The 14,815-nt window shown below is 49.2% G+C and overlaps 1 protein-coding gene across 3 annotated transcripts in view; it reads right to left on the reverse strand.

Annotated features, from left to right (window-relative positions):
* SYK (spleen associated tyrosine kinase) overlaps positions 1-14,815 on the reverse strand; it is an 86,664-nt gene that overhangs the window by 37,915 nt on the left and 33,934 nt on the right. For all 3 annotated transcript variants that reach the window (XM_058672885.1, XM_058672883.1, XM_058672884.1), the window contains exons 2-3: positions 3,704-4,165; positions 844-1,004 (exon numbers count right to left, since the gene is read on the reverse strand). In XM_058672885.1, coding sequence (XP_058528868.1) covers positions 844-1,004; positions 3,704-4,117 — 575 coding nt within the window. In that variant the 5' untranslated portion in view covers positions 4,118-4,165. The remainder of the gene's footprint in view (positions 1-843; positions 1,005-3,703; positions 4,166-14,815) is intronic.

Below are 14,815 nucleotides of genomic sequence, written 5' to 3' on the forward strand. Positions count from 1 at the left end.
CATTTTAGGAAAAATTGATGAAGGCAGCTTGGTCTTGTGCCTGGGCAGGAGACAACGTTGCCGTTTCTGGTTCAATCCCCAATGCTGGGGTGAAACAGTTCTCCCAGGGGAGTGATACTGAGCAGTGACAAACACCAGTGAGCATTTATCTCGGCAGCAACTCCCCCTCACGCTGCACGCTGGCCAGAACAGCTCAAGGAAAAGGGGGGAACACCCACCTGAGACAGACCCTCATCTTCCCTTGACCACTGACTCCACCTGCGCTGGCCGCACCTCCAGGAGTCTCTATAATTTAGGTTGCATTGAACCACTAAGGATAAGTACAAACCAAACTCAGGACTCATACCTTCTAAGTTCTGAATTCACCAGGCTCAAGTTCACACAAGTGCTTCCACACTCACTACCCACAGAAGTCACTCCACGACATTGTCTAGGAGCTCTGTGAGCACTTGGCTAAATGTCAAAATAGCAGTTTGGTGGGAGATCATGTGGGAAACCTGAGTGGATCAAGGACAGCTTTTTTTACTTTAGCTGGGTACAAAATCAGGGTCTTCTATCCCATGTTTGCCGTGAAAAGCGGACTTGAAGGCTGGAGGCAACGATGTTCCTCGGCGGTCAAAGAGTTTACTGTTGGGTCAGAAGAGGCTGATCTAAGGCTGGGTCACAAGGGACAGCCTGCATCCTACACGTCGTGGGGACAGGCCAGCACATGTGTTATCAGATGATAATGTGTGACCCTGTGCCACCGTCACGTGGTGTCCAGTCATGGGGACACTGAATGACCCCTGGGCATGCAGGCTGCCCTGTTGCTGGAGGTGACGGGAAGGAGGACACAATACTTACAGAAATTTCCCATTTGTCTTGGATCCAATCAGGACGATTTGCTCAGATTCATCTCGAGAGATTTTCCCGTGGAACCAGGGCATCTTTTCATGAGCGGTGGTGGCGATCAGCTTTTCCAGTTGGGGCTTCTGACTGATGATGGCTTGCTCCAGAGCCTGGCCCTGCAGCAAGGGAGGGCAGTGAGTGAGCCAGGAGCAAACCAAAATGAGCATGGGGCAAGCATGGTGGCACAACAGGTTAGGCTGCCACCTGCACTGTGGGCATCCCATATGGGCACCAGTTGAATCCCGGCTGCTCCATTTCCTATCCAGCTCCCTGGAAATGTGTCTGGGAAAACAGCAGGAGAGGGCGGGACCTTGGAACCCTGTACCCACGTGGGAGTCCTGGATGAGTTCCTGGCTCCTGACTTCGGTTTGGCCCAGGCCCGGCTGTTGTGGCCATTTGTGGAGTAAACCAACAGATGATTTTTTCTTTTCTCTCCCACTCCCTCTTTCCCTTCCTCCCTGCTCTCTGTAACTTTGCCTTTCAAAAACAACAAAAACAAACAAAAGCGATGGACACAAGTCATGGAAAATCTCCCTTTCCAAAAAAAAAAAAAAAAAATAGGAAAAAGGACAGCTATAGAAAGTATTTTTTTCAGCCCATTCTGGATCCTTACATGGCAAAGTGGGATCAGATTTAGTTCACAGACCCATCCATCATCTACACATTTATTAAATAAAACCTATAAGACTTTCATTTGAAGGTGCTTCAAAATTTTACGGAAATGGGATTTAAAGATGCACTATTTTGGTGCAAACTTTGGAGAAACACAAACAAGGTTTTCATAATATGTATTTTCCACGAACTTTCTGAAGATCCCCATTTAAGCACCTTCAGTAAAAGAACAAACTGCAGACTGAAAAGACTGGCCTGTCAAGGTCTTCTGAGCACTGTGTGGTATATATACCCCATGAGGGCTAGACGGCGGGATCCCTGCCTGCAGATCATAGCCATCCACCAGTCTGGCCATCCTGCATGGGGCCCTCTGGATGTGTGCAAGGAACGCACAGGCAGTTTCCTGTCCACACCTGCAAGGCTCCACTGAGCACTCATCCCCACCCCCACACACGCACCTGCAGCTGCAAGAGATGAGATCACAGACGAGATGGTAAAACATCTTGGCCACGTGGACTTAACAATATGGAAATCCGACATGGGAAAAGGGCTGGCAGCCAATTTCTTTATCCTTCCAGATGGGAGAGCTACAGATCTGCTCACTAACCACTGAGGGGCCAACATTTGATTACTTGCATTGAAAAACAGAAGGACCATGAGCAAATATAACTAGCCCAAACAGGAGTTGCAAGGAAGAGGGGAGAGAAAAAGGAACGAGGGTGCTGTGTTTGTGCTTATGCCACAAAGAGGCAAACGGGGATGGCAATGAGCGCACAGGGCGCAGGGTGAACACAGCAGAAGTGCAAGGCTGCACATCGTAAGCCAGACAGAACCCTGGCCATTGGTGACCACACTGCTAAACGGTAAGCATTCCACATTGCGTGAAGGAGGCCGCTGCTGCGGAATTCCCTTCCCGTGACATTCCAGAAAAGGCAAAACCGTGAGGACAGAAAGCAGACGAGCGGTTTCCAGGATCTGGGGCGGGGGCAGGGGAGGAGGGGCTTGAAGATATGAGGGAACTCCTGTTTCCCTCAGCAGTGTGGGGGTGAGGTGACGCTAAGCCTATGACAAAGATTGTCCAACTGCACAGCCAAAAAGGATAAATTTCACTGCAAGCAAATTAGGCCCCCACAATCTGACTTATCTGACATAAAGAAGAACAAAGGGGCAGACCAGCACATGCCCAACAAATGCACGTGAAAAATACTGAGTACCGCACGACAGTATTCCTCAGCAAGGCTGAAATGAATACAGAACACACTGAAAGAGTAAGCCAGTGCCTATACACTCCTCAGAGAGGCGACACTGTCATGAATCAACATGTATCCAACACACCACAAAGCATAAGGCAGACACCCAGGAGCACAAGGAGAAACGATTGAACACTTAGGTCTAAGAAGACAGCATCAGTCCGACCTGTTGGCTCCTTACTCAAATACTTCTACGAATGTGTCAGGAGTACAAATGCTCATAACCTCTGTCGCCATTTTCGATGGAAACTTGTCAGCATGGCCACATTACTCACAGGTGAACACACACCCTGGATCTGGATTGTGGGGTTGTGGCAAGCCCAGCTCTTTCGGGTTTATCTAACAGATGCAGTACATAAACTTAGTTCAAAAATGTCCATCAAGGGGAACTAGCTAAATAAATTTAGCACACAATAGCAGGCAGCTAAAGACAGGGTGATCAATGCAATCTTTTGAGTGCAGACATAGAAATATCTGCAAGAGATTTAGGGAGCTATACAACGTGGTGTCAACTTGTGGGTCTAGCATGACCTTTTTAAGTAAATAAATAACATCTGATGCCCATCAGTGACTCTCTAGAAGAGCCCACCATAAACTGAGCGTCAGGGCAGTGGTTTCCATGGTAGACACACCCATATGGCCAGGACGCAGGGCCCATCCTGCTGCGCTGTAGTTGAAAAAGTGCAGTCCTCTTAAAGCATTACTGACTAAGGAAACAGTTGTTGCAAGACTGGCTCAACAGGTCTGCAGTAGACAAAAATTAAAAGACAATTTGGGTGCAAAATATTTTAGAGTTTATGGATTTTTTTACGTGTTTATGGAAATTGCTTATGATGAAACAACAATGCATGGATTTGCGCACTGTGCTGTGGTTTTGCACGTAAATGGTTTGACAGGTATGGGATTACTACAAAGTACTACGAACAAAGGTGACAGAGCCAACCGTAGCCCACCTGCAGGTTCCACGTCTGCTTCACGTATTCCCTAATGAGGTTTTCCTTCAAGTCCTCAAAGGGTCCTGTCTTGGGCTCCACCCCGGGGGGCCGGTTGAAGGGTGTCTTAAGGAGGCAGACCAGGCCATCTGACTCCTGGGAGTGGTAGTGGCAGAGCTCGGCAGGGCTGCTGTGCGTTCTGCCACCCGTGATGGCGTAGGTCCCATTGAGCTCCCTCTCGATGGTGTAATGGTGCGCCTTCCTCGCGTGGGCCACTGACAGGGCAAAGCCACCCAGGTAATTGCGGCTCTGGCGCAGCAGGTAGAGCCCATCACTCATGCCTCCCTGGACCAGGTAGTCCTCAGCCTCCTCCCGGGTGATGTTTCCGAAGAAGAAGGGCAGGTGATTGGCGTTGTCAGCTGTGTTGCTGGCCATGGCTGTGCTGGTCCCTTAGGCGGTGAGAGGACACATGCAGGGATCCACCTGGAGCAAGACAAGGATGGGTGTCAGCTTCTGGTACTATCATGAAATATTCAAGGAAGGCCGCTTTATGAAGAAATTTATGTTAGTTCCTGGTCCGGAGGCACCAAGGCCCAACAGCAGTGGCATAGGCCTTGGCGCAGGTCTTCTGCATTGTACCGCACCACAGTGGGAACACACGCCCACTGCTTTCTCCATACCCTTCACTCTCCTTATCAAGCTGCTAGGATTCAACCTTGAAGGCTCCACTCTATAACCATCAACACTACAGTTGAATCATGTTCCTACCCTCTTGCATATCAGTAAAGTATGACTTTGGGGATTCGGATCTGACATGAGAGTGGGGTGACAGAAACTCAACCCACAGCCATGGGAGGACTCCAGGGAGGAACCAAAGCAGTGAGGAGCACTGGTTAAAATCACACGGATCCTTTCAAACTAGGATCCTGATCAAGGCAGCTCAACGTGAAAACACTTGCCACCCCCCGCCATGTTGAGCACACTGTGAGGAACCGTGGCTGCACACACCAAACTAGGTGCAAATCAAAGTGGCATGTTCTGAGGGCAACCCTCCTCAACCAAGGACCTCTGCCCAGCCTCCCGCAACAAACTCATCTCCCTTGTACTCCAGCCCAAGGCCCAATAAACCTTGCCTGGTTGCATACTGACCTCTTGTCAATTTCTGTTTGATTGGGGCTAGGATCATTCTGTCTTAGCACATTATCACAGTTTCCCAATACACTCTGAATCCTTATTGAAAAGATTTATTTATGGGGCTGGCTAATCCTCCGCCTGCTGGCATCAGCATCCTATGTGGACACTGGTTCATGTCCTGGTTGCTCCACTTCTGATCCAGCTCCCTGCCTATGGCCTGGGAAAGCAGCAAAGGTTGGCCCAAGTCTTGCACCCACAGGGGAGGTCCAGAAAAAGCTTCTGGTTTCCAGTTTCAGACCGGTCCAGCTGTGATCACACTGAGCCACATGAGCAATGAACTGAAGTACAAAAGGTCCCTTTCTCTCTCTCTCTCTGTGTAACTGACTTTCCAAGTAGAATTTAAAAGCATATATATATATATATGGATTATTTATATAATTTATATATAAATTTTATATATATAAAAGGATTATTTACTTAACTAAAAGGAAGAGTGATAGAGAAATAGATCTTCCATGTGCTGGTTTGCTCCCCGAGTACCCGCAACAGCCAAGGCCTAGGTCAGGCCAGAGCCCAGGAGCCAGGAGTGCCACCTGGGTCACCCACATGGGTGGCAGAAATCCAAGCACTGCTACCTCCCCAGCATAGAAGCAGGAAGCTGGTCTGGAAGCAGAGATGGGACTCGATCCCAAGCACCCTGTATGGGACGCAAGCATCCCAAATGAGGCTTCACGTGCTATGCTACAACACCTGCCCGCTGAATTGTTAACATAAATACACAGCATCTGACGGAAGTGACCAGACTGACCAGCTTTTCAAAAATGCATTTGAATAATGTAAGTTTAAGAAGAAGCAGCAGAGAAATCAACAGAAGCACCACAGCCAGAAAGGACCCAGAGCCAGCCCTCAAGTTCTGTCCTGGATGCAGAAGCCGGCGTGAGCTGACAGCCACTGCTCCCCTGTGGGCACAGATGACCTGCACTGGAACACAGCTAGCGTGGCAGAAATGACCCTGAGGTGTCCACTGCCCCAGGAGAGGCTGCTGCTCTGCATAGCCACATGGCGGCAGAACCCACAAAAGCTCAAATGAAGCCATGTAGAATTGCCACCTGTGGTCAGCAGAAGGCCTTCCCACTGCCAGACTGGGCTGGGAGGACCAACAGGCCAGGGCCTGAGACAGGGAAAGTGGTCTCCCTCCCAGCATGACGCCACCCCTCAGCCTGGGGCACCACGCTGCCTTCTGCCTACACATCTCCAGACCTCATGCCGAACACTTCACTTCCTGTCTGCACAGCCAGGGTAGGGTTCCCACACACACAAGGCAGCCTGGAGAGGAAGAAAACCTTGTCTTAGAGGAGAAACCCTTGGAGGTGGTCAGCCAAACTGGAGGATATGTACCACCTGGGCAACAGGGAATTCCCGGAGAGGCACACTATGATCAAATGGGGCTGCTCATCACACAGTCACTCATGTGGTGGCTCCTGCTCACGTGGGGACAAACAGCATGGCCCTTGGGTCCAGCAGCGTGGCCTAGCAGCTAAAGTCCTCCCTTTGAATGCGCCAGGATCCCATATGGGTGCCGGTTCTAATCCCGGCAGCTCCACTTCCCATCCAGCTCCCTGCTTGTGGCCTGGGAAAGCAGTCGAGGACGGCCCGATGCATTGGGACCCTGCACCCGCGTGGGAAACCTGGAAGAGGTTCCTGGTTCCCGGCATCGGCTCGGCGCGCACCGGCCCGTTGCAGCTCACTTGGGGAGTGAATCATCGGATGGAAGATCTTCCTCTCTGTCTCTCCTCCTCTCTGTATACCTGACTTTGTAATAAAATAAATAAAAATCTTTAAAAGAAAAAAAAGAGCATGGCTCCCTGTGTTACTCTGACCAATGCCTGGATCACACACAAACACATACATGCATTTTATATGCATATCACAAATGAATGCTGCATATGCATAACATACCTACTACATACTACACATACAAATACATAGATGCCACACAGGTTCACGCTACACACATGCACATGTATACACACATCACACACACATGCACAGGCACACATACCACAAACATATACACATACCATATACGATATACACTACACACACATGCCCCCCAACACAGACACCAACAGACATATACACATTACATTCATCTCACCTTTCACTTGTGTACCCTGCAACTCCCCACCACACACACACACCTGTCCTGCTCCCACCTCCCCTCCCCAGCCTTGAGGCCGATGACCCTCCACAGTCCATTCTGGACCCCACCCCCGCCAGGCAACCCCTTTTAGTTTCCCAGGGAGGGAAAAGGTCATTTTGGGTTCTTGGCAGCCCTACAGTGGCCAAGCAGCGCCCCTGACCGTGTGACTTCCTGTGCTAGGTGTGAAGGCGCTCCTCATCTCCATCACCGGTGGTTTGCACAGGGGGCCAGCACCCACCGGGTCACCAGGCTATCTAATTTGGGGACTATGCACTGTCCCCAGTGGCCCCCTTTAGGGCCAGCATCCCTGGCTTCACCCTCCTCTTCCTCAAACCTCTAGGATAGAAGATGGTCACCTTCCTCTCAACTGCTGTCCACACTAGCCAAGGGGCAGACTGCGGTCTCCGGTTCATTTCTCAGAAATGAGCTCCCACTTAGCGACAGCTGTGGCATAGCCCAGCCCCTACCGTTCACAGCAGCTACAGAGCCAGTGCTGTTCTCCCAGTGTGTATCCTTCCTACAAGCCACGAATCTGCCATATGCCTGCCACCATCTCCATGCAGGCTGTCAAAGCAGCCTTGCTCTCCCAGTGGGAGAAACCCAAGACTCAAATTCTGTTTAACACTCACTGCTTTCATCGGCCCCTGGGAAGGGTTTAGGGTCCATTCCCAAGTTTTGGATGATTCACATTCCCTGTGAATTTAGTACTCAGAAGTACTAAATTAACACACCTTTAAAAAAGCCTTTGGTCTCCACTAATCAGGTCCTCTACTGCTGGGGTAGGTGGAGGGAGGTGCTGGGGTCCATGCAGCAGGTGTGGATGACAGGAAGGTGTGAAGAGAACCGCTCCGCTGCTGGCAAGGCCTGGCAGATGTCTCTCCAACCACCTCAAGGCAGTTTCACCCCCCCTTTGCATGGACACCATAACACCCCATTGAGAATCTGTAATTATTGAAGCATTGCTGTTTGTCCCTACAACCGATGTCAGCTTGGGAGTTGATATTGCTGATAATGTCTTGGTAAATGGGCCTTTAAGGATTCACAGTCTCAGCCGCCCCCATTGAGCTGGAAGAGCTCAAGAATGTTTGTACTAATATTATAAAACATGCTTTGAGACTAATTTAGGGTTGTTAAGCCCATGGTTGCAGTGGGAATCTGTTTAAGTTTTTTTTTTGTCTGTGATCTTTAGGTTTTTCCTTCTGTGATGCATTTTCTGCTTTAGCTGATAAGATAAAATTGTAAAATGAAGAAGGTAGTAGGAATGTGTTACTGATTGATACTGTCCACACTGTATTGAGAATCTTCTGACTGCAGGGTCAGAATGGTTAATATCTTGCCTTAAGGTGAAATAAATGGCAGAATTATCTCTAGAAATACCCACTTGACCACGATGTAAAAAGTCTGTGCCAGAGTTTGGGACTGCTTCCGTATAAATAAAGGGCATAGCTTTCTTACCTTGTCCATTGTGATCCTGAAATTGCAGTGGTCCATCTTTTCTCTTTACGCCAACTCTACCCACCCTTCTTGAGCTCTCAACTCTGCTGGAGCTGGCCTCCAGCACTCTACCATCCTCTGACTGCACCTGCATCCCTCAGCTTGCTGGGTCTGACATATCGGCAAACACCAGCACTAGCAAGGAGAACCTGCAGGTACCAGGCAAGCTGCAGTAAATACAGTGACTCCTGGGCTCTTGTGGGGGTCTTGCTAGGCATGGTTTAAAAGTGCATGCAGTTCTGTAAAAACGGTTTGAACAAGAGGCAAGGGTTTATGACTCCTTGGGTTGCAGCTCTTCTTCCTGTTTGTTTCCCACACAGCACATCGCTGAAGGATGGTCAGTCCTCAAACCACTACCTTTGGTATTAAATTTGAACACAGCTTCATTCCCCCAAAGATGACCAGTGTGCGGCTAAGACCGGGATAGACTTGGTTCACTGCTGAAACCCCATGCCTTGAGCAGCTTCAGACGCAGGACAGGTAGTCAACACAGGTCGGTGGATGTGTATTTTCCTTCACGAGCTCCTGTCTCATTCGATGCCACCACTTGGATGTCCAACAGGCAGCTCGAAGTGCAGGTACCCAATATGAAGCAATTACTTCCTCTTTTCAAAAAATATTTATTTATTTGAAATTCAATTATAGAGCGGGTGTGAAACAAGGTCAGAGAGAGAGAGAGAGAGAGAGAAATCTTTTATCCATCAGTTCACTCCATTCCGCATATGACAGCAATGACCAGGGTTGGACCAAGCCAAAGCCAGAAGCCTGAACTTCTGTCTGGATCTCTCACATGGGGGCAGGTGCCCAAGCACTTGGGTTTTTTCACTGCCCTTCTAGGAGCATGAGCGGGGTGCTGGATCCGAAGTGGAGCATCCAGGAGCTCATATTAGAATGCCTGGATTGCAGGTGGCAGTTAAACCCACTGCATCATAAGGTCCACTCCAATTGCTTCCAAATACTGCATGCACACTTCACCAAAACCTATTTCTCTGCCACAAAACTCTCCTATTTGAAAAAATGACACCAATTACAAAGATATTTCCAAATCTTCGTGGGATATTGAACTAAAACACAAGGTTTTCTTTGCTGTGAAAACGTTTTTGAAATCCATGCCTAACTTTTCCCCTTAATATCCTACAACTATTCCATAAACTTAGACAACTATTGTTTGTTTCCCTTTTGTTTGAATGCCACAGAGATTGGAGGAGAGAAATGTTCCATCTACTGGTTCACTTTCCCCAAATGCCTGCAAGAGCCAGGCCACAGGCAGAGCCCAGTTCAATCCAAGTCTCCCATGTGGGAGTCACGAACCCAAGCTAGTAGGCCATCATGTGCTGCCCCTCGGGGTGCACATCATCAGGAAGTTGGACCAGAAGCAGAGCCAGACTTCAACCTGGCACTCCCATGTGAGATGTGGGCCTATGCCACAATGTGCTTTTGGGATATATGCTTGGATTTTACAAATTTTTCTACCAACTTAAATTTCACTTTCCATGAGCACTTTGTGGAGTACTGTTACATAGCCAGTTGCTTATGATGAGGCCCTAGAAACTCCCTGCACCCTCTCCTCATTCACTCCTCACAGCTAACTCACTGAGTTGGAAAGCAGCACACTCTCTACCAGAAGCATCTGTTAATTACACCTGGAGCAGGTTCCTTCCCAAGAGGCAGTACGCTCAAGCAGGACACAGTTCTGTAGATGCAGCCAGGGACTGGGGGAGGTACAGGAGGGGCAAATCAGTCTTAAGAGCCCTCTTGTAGCCTTCCTTTAAAATGCATCACTTAGATATTCACTCCTCACCCTTGATGCTTCCCTCACAGCAGTCACACCACCTTCCAGGTGATGGAGCTGTACCTCGTACTTTCTTTGACCCTGAGCCTCTTCCTGTCTACCTCCAGCAGACCATGTGACTGTTAAAAGACACCTCTATCTGCATCAAGTCCCAAACCATCTTCCTCCCATGCTCTGTAGTCTCACCTTGCTCCCCGTGTCCAGTCACACATCACCTTCCCCCATGCTCACATGTCCCCAGCCATGACACCCTCCCCCTCTGGCCTGTGGTCTCAATTCAACGTCCTCCCTGCCTCGTAGGACTGCCCCTGTCTACCCCTCCCATGCGGAGCATCAGAACGCTGCCTAAAAGCTCAAAGGTCTGCGAATTGGGATTACCTTGCTCAAACTTTGCTTCTACTTGCTGCCCACAAAACACCCACTCGATGGAAAACACAAAGCTCTTTCCTTGTGAACAGTTTCTATCATGACAGTACATTGGTTTCTTAACAGAAGCGCTAAATGTGCAGATGCTGTTTGTCCAAGCTTTCAGACGCCCCATTCTGGGGCTGCATCAGATGGGCACATGGCTAGGAGGGGAAGGAAACCCTTTCTGCATGTGCCCAATGCTGCTGGAAGGAAACATGCTCATAATCGATTCCTTGCCTCTTTCTGTGCAGCCACCAGTCTTGCATCTCCCTCAAGGGACACATCACACATCCAGTTCTGCTTATCCTAAGCAACCTTCCAGTACTTACAGAGACCACTCCACGTCCATGCATTCTTCATCTGACACTCTCTCATGAGTCTGCCCTGTTCACTTTCCTCACTAGTTCCATGCTTGCGCACCCCTTGAATGTGACACCAGCTGCCATAACGTCCTTGGTCTGTGCTTGGTGGTCCATACCTGCAGCTGTGGGCAGCCCCAGCTGCCCCACCACCCACACTTGGCTTCTGGAGAATGAAGTGGCCCTTGTCACAAGCAGCCCGACAGGATTTATCAAGAAAGACAGCTGTTTTTACCTGCCCCACCCCCGCACCCTGCTGGCTCTCCCTATTTCTGCATCCTGTTAGCTCAAAGGTATGTACCCGTAACACTCTTGATACTGCGGCCAAACTGCTCCCTGTTGGGTGCATGTGAAGTGGGGGTATTGTGTCCATTACATGCTGTGTGGCCTCCAGCCACCAGATGCTGGCAGCACCACATTCCCCAGTCATGACAATCAAATCCCATCTCTAGACACTACAGGTATTTTCTCCTGGGGTCTTGGGAGCCACCATGTTAGCTGTTGTGGTCTGACCACAAATCTCACGTGTGCCTCTTATCATTCCAGGTTTTGTTTTCCAATGAAACACGGGCAAACACTTTACCCTTGGCTAATGCATTTAGCAGGAGACCAGGACGGCTGAAAAGGAAGAGCTCCTGTGTCCACTGTGCATGGAAGCTGACAGAAGACAGCCACGAGCAGAGGCTGAGAGTGCGACAGGCTCACGGGCTGCTCCAGCTCTGTGTGACTGAAGCACTTGAGCATTGTGTCCCCTCACCTGGGAGCGGGAATGACCCCAGGCTCAAAGTCACCAGAAGCAGCCACTGTCGCGAATGGAGAATGCGGAGAGGTGCTCAGAGATGCTGAAACTATCAATCAAGGCACTAAATTTAGAGTATTCTGTTATGTAGCAATAGATTGCTAACAGTTTGTGCAACTGAGAAACAAATACGGTTAAGAACTGAGTAAGGCCTGGTGTGATGGCTCAATGGCTAAATTCTCACCTTGCAAGTGACAGGATCCTATGTGGGTGCCAGTTTGTGTCTTGGCTGCTCCACTTCCATCCAGCTCCCTGCTTACAGCCTGGAAAAGCAGTACAGGATGGCCCAAAGCCTTGGGAGCCTACACCTTTGTGAGAGACCTGGAAGAGTTCCTGGCTTCAGATAGGCTCAGCTCCAGCTGTTACGGTCACTTGAGGAGTGAACCAGCAGATAGATCTTCCTTTCTGTCTCTCCTTCTCTCCATAAATCTGATCTACATTTCCAATAAAAATAAATCAATCTTTAAAAAGAAAAGAAAGAAAAAAAAGACTTGGTCTGGCGTGGTAGCCTAGTGGCTAAAGGCCTTGCCTTGCACATGCCAGGATCCCATAAGGGCGCCGGTTCTAATCCCGGCAGCCCTGCTTCCCATCCAGCTCCCTGCTTGTGGCCTGGGAAAGCTGTGGAGGACGGCCCAAAGCCTTGGGACCCTGCATGCATGTCAGAGGAGGCTCCAGGCTCCTGGCTTTAGATGGGCTCAGCTCTGGCCATTGTAGCTGCTTGGGGAGTGATTCATCAAACGGAAGATCTTCCTCTCTGTCTCTCTCCCCTCTGTATATGTCATTTTCCAGTACAAATAAATAAATCTTTTTTTAAATGAACTTTCTCACTGAATAAGGCCCAAGGAGCTTGACGGTGAGTGAGTGAAGTGCTGGAGGTGGACTCCGACAGAGTTAGTGTAAGACTTTGTGGTGTTGAGGAGGTAAGGAGAAGCAAAAAGGGGGATTGGAAGCTGGATTTCACGTGCCTGTCACAGGCTCCCACACTCTGCCTGCCTCATTCTGTTTCCTCATCTACACGTTGACCTAATGCTTGGAGAGAACTGACTCCCCCAAAACCTGCAAGTGTCACCCGCCTGAGCCTGGCACCTACGGATGATGGGAACCGGGGTCAAACGCAGATGCTGAGTTCACACGAATCTCCCGCCATGAACAGCACTGCAATACACACACACCTTCGGTGTGCCATTGTCTTCTCTGTCCTCTCTCCATTTCCGCATGATTATTACTCTACCCTCTTTCTATTATATGCATGGAACACAAAACACTCACTTCCTATTACTCCTGGTAGTTGTGATCCATAACATGAAGCCTAAATCTGCAAATTGTAAACTGCCGCTTTTAGGGAAATATGAATATGGGTGCATGGCATCTACTGGTGTGTTGACTTTTCAATCCACAAGCTAAGTGTCTGCAGGCTTGTGCTTTTAAAAAGTGTGTCCGATGCTACTGACATTCTAGTGCTGAATTCATGTTCCACCATAAACCACGCCTCAATGAGCCTTCTCCAAGGTCCACATTTTCTTCAGAAGCATGTCACACCCTCTCCTGCTTACAGACATCAGTTCAGCGTTACCCCCAGAGGCCGCTTTAAATAGTGAAATTAACAAAAAAGACAAAATGCAAAACAAAACGAAAGAAGAACCCACGTGGCTCCCAATAGTGTGAGCTTATTTACTCTAGGCAAGTTGAAACAAAGAGACAGGGTGACCGCGCGCTCCACCCCAGGTTACACGCCGGGTAGCAGCTTTGGCGTGGCTTTGTTCGCGTCCACAAATGACTGAGAAAATGCTCCCCGGGTCCTGAGGTTGCAAACACACTGAGTGGGTGAATTCCCAAACCTGGCATCTACGAGAAAGCAGACCTGACTCAGGAATTTCCCACCTCTGCCCTCTCGGAGAAGAACCCATCTCGTTCATAGAGATAATCGGTTTCCCTGAGGTACCTGGGAAAAGCACTTATCTACATACACATCAGACTATGTTCTTTTTTTTTTTTTTTTAAAGATTTATTCATTTTATTACAGCCAGATATATAGAGAGGAGGAGAGGCAGAGAGGAAGATCTTCCATCCAATGATTCACTCCCCAAGTGAGCAGCAACGGGCCGGTGCGCGCCGAGCCGAAGCCGGGAACCAGGAACCTCCTCCGGGTCTCCCACGCGGGTGCAGGGTCCCAATGCATTGGGCCGTCCTCGACTGCTTTCCCTGGCCACAAACAGGGAGCTGGATGGGAAGTGGAGCTGCCGGGATTAGAACCGGCGCCCATATGGGATCCCGGGGCTTTCAAGGCGAGGACTTTAGCTGCTAGGCCACGCCGCCGGGCCCAGACTATGTTCTTAAATATGAAGGGTCTTCAGAAAACTTACGGAAATTCTTGCTATGAAAAAGAAAAATCATGCACAAATTCTTTCTTTTTTACACCAAAATCATTCCTTGTTCCAGGCGTATTTCGAAGCACTTTTGTGTCTATGATTTTTGTTCTTCTTACTGATGCTCAAGTCAGCATTTCCCAGCTTGATGGGAGATGCTGCCTGCGTCCTTGCAGCCTTCCTGTGAGAAATCACCCTGGCCATCCTCACAGTGCCCCGGACCCCGGGATTCAAGCTTCTGCTTTTCTTAAGACCACTGAAGCACGGCTCCTGCAGGTGCCGGCTGCCTTTCAACTTCCTGTCATGAGCACTGCCAATAACACCTGAATTTAAAGTGACTCCTTTTCACATCACTGGGCATGAGATTCCCCGCACAAACAAAGGTACTTTAAAGTAAATTATGGAAAACGGAACACAAACGTAGGCTCGTTGTGATGCCAAAATTTCTGAAACCCATGCACATCCAGGGTCTTCAAAAAACTCATAGACGCGATGATGACAGGAAACTATACTTGGATTTCAAAATTCTTTTGCACTTGAAGTTCAGCCAGGATGGCCCTAAGCTTGTTTAAAATCTT

Source organism: Ochotona princeps, chromosome 14 (assembly GCF_030435755.1).
Source record: "Ochotona princeps isolate mOchPri1 chromosome 14, mOchPri1.hap1, whole genome shotgun sequence".
NCBI lineage: Eukaryota > Metazoa > Chordata > Mammalia > Lagomorpha > Ochotonidae > Ochotona > Ochotona princeps.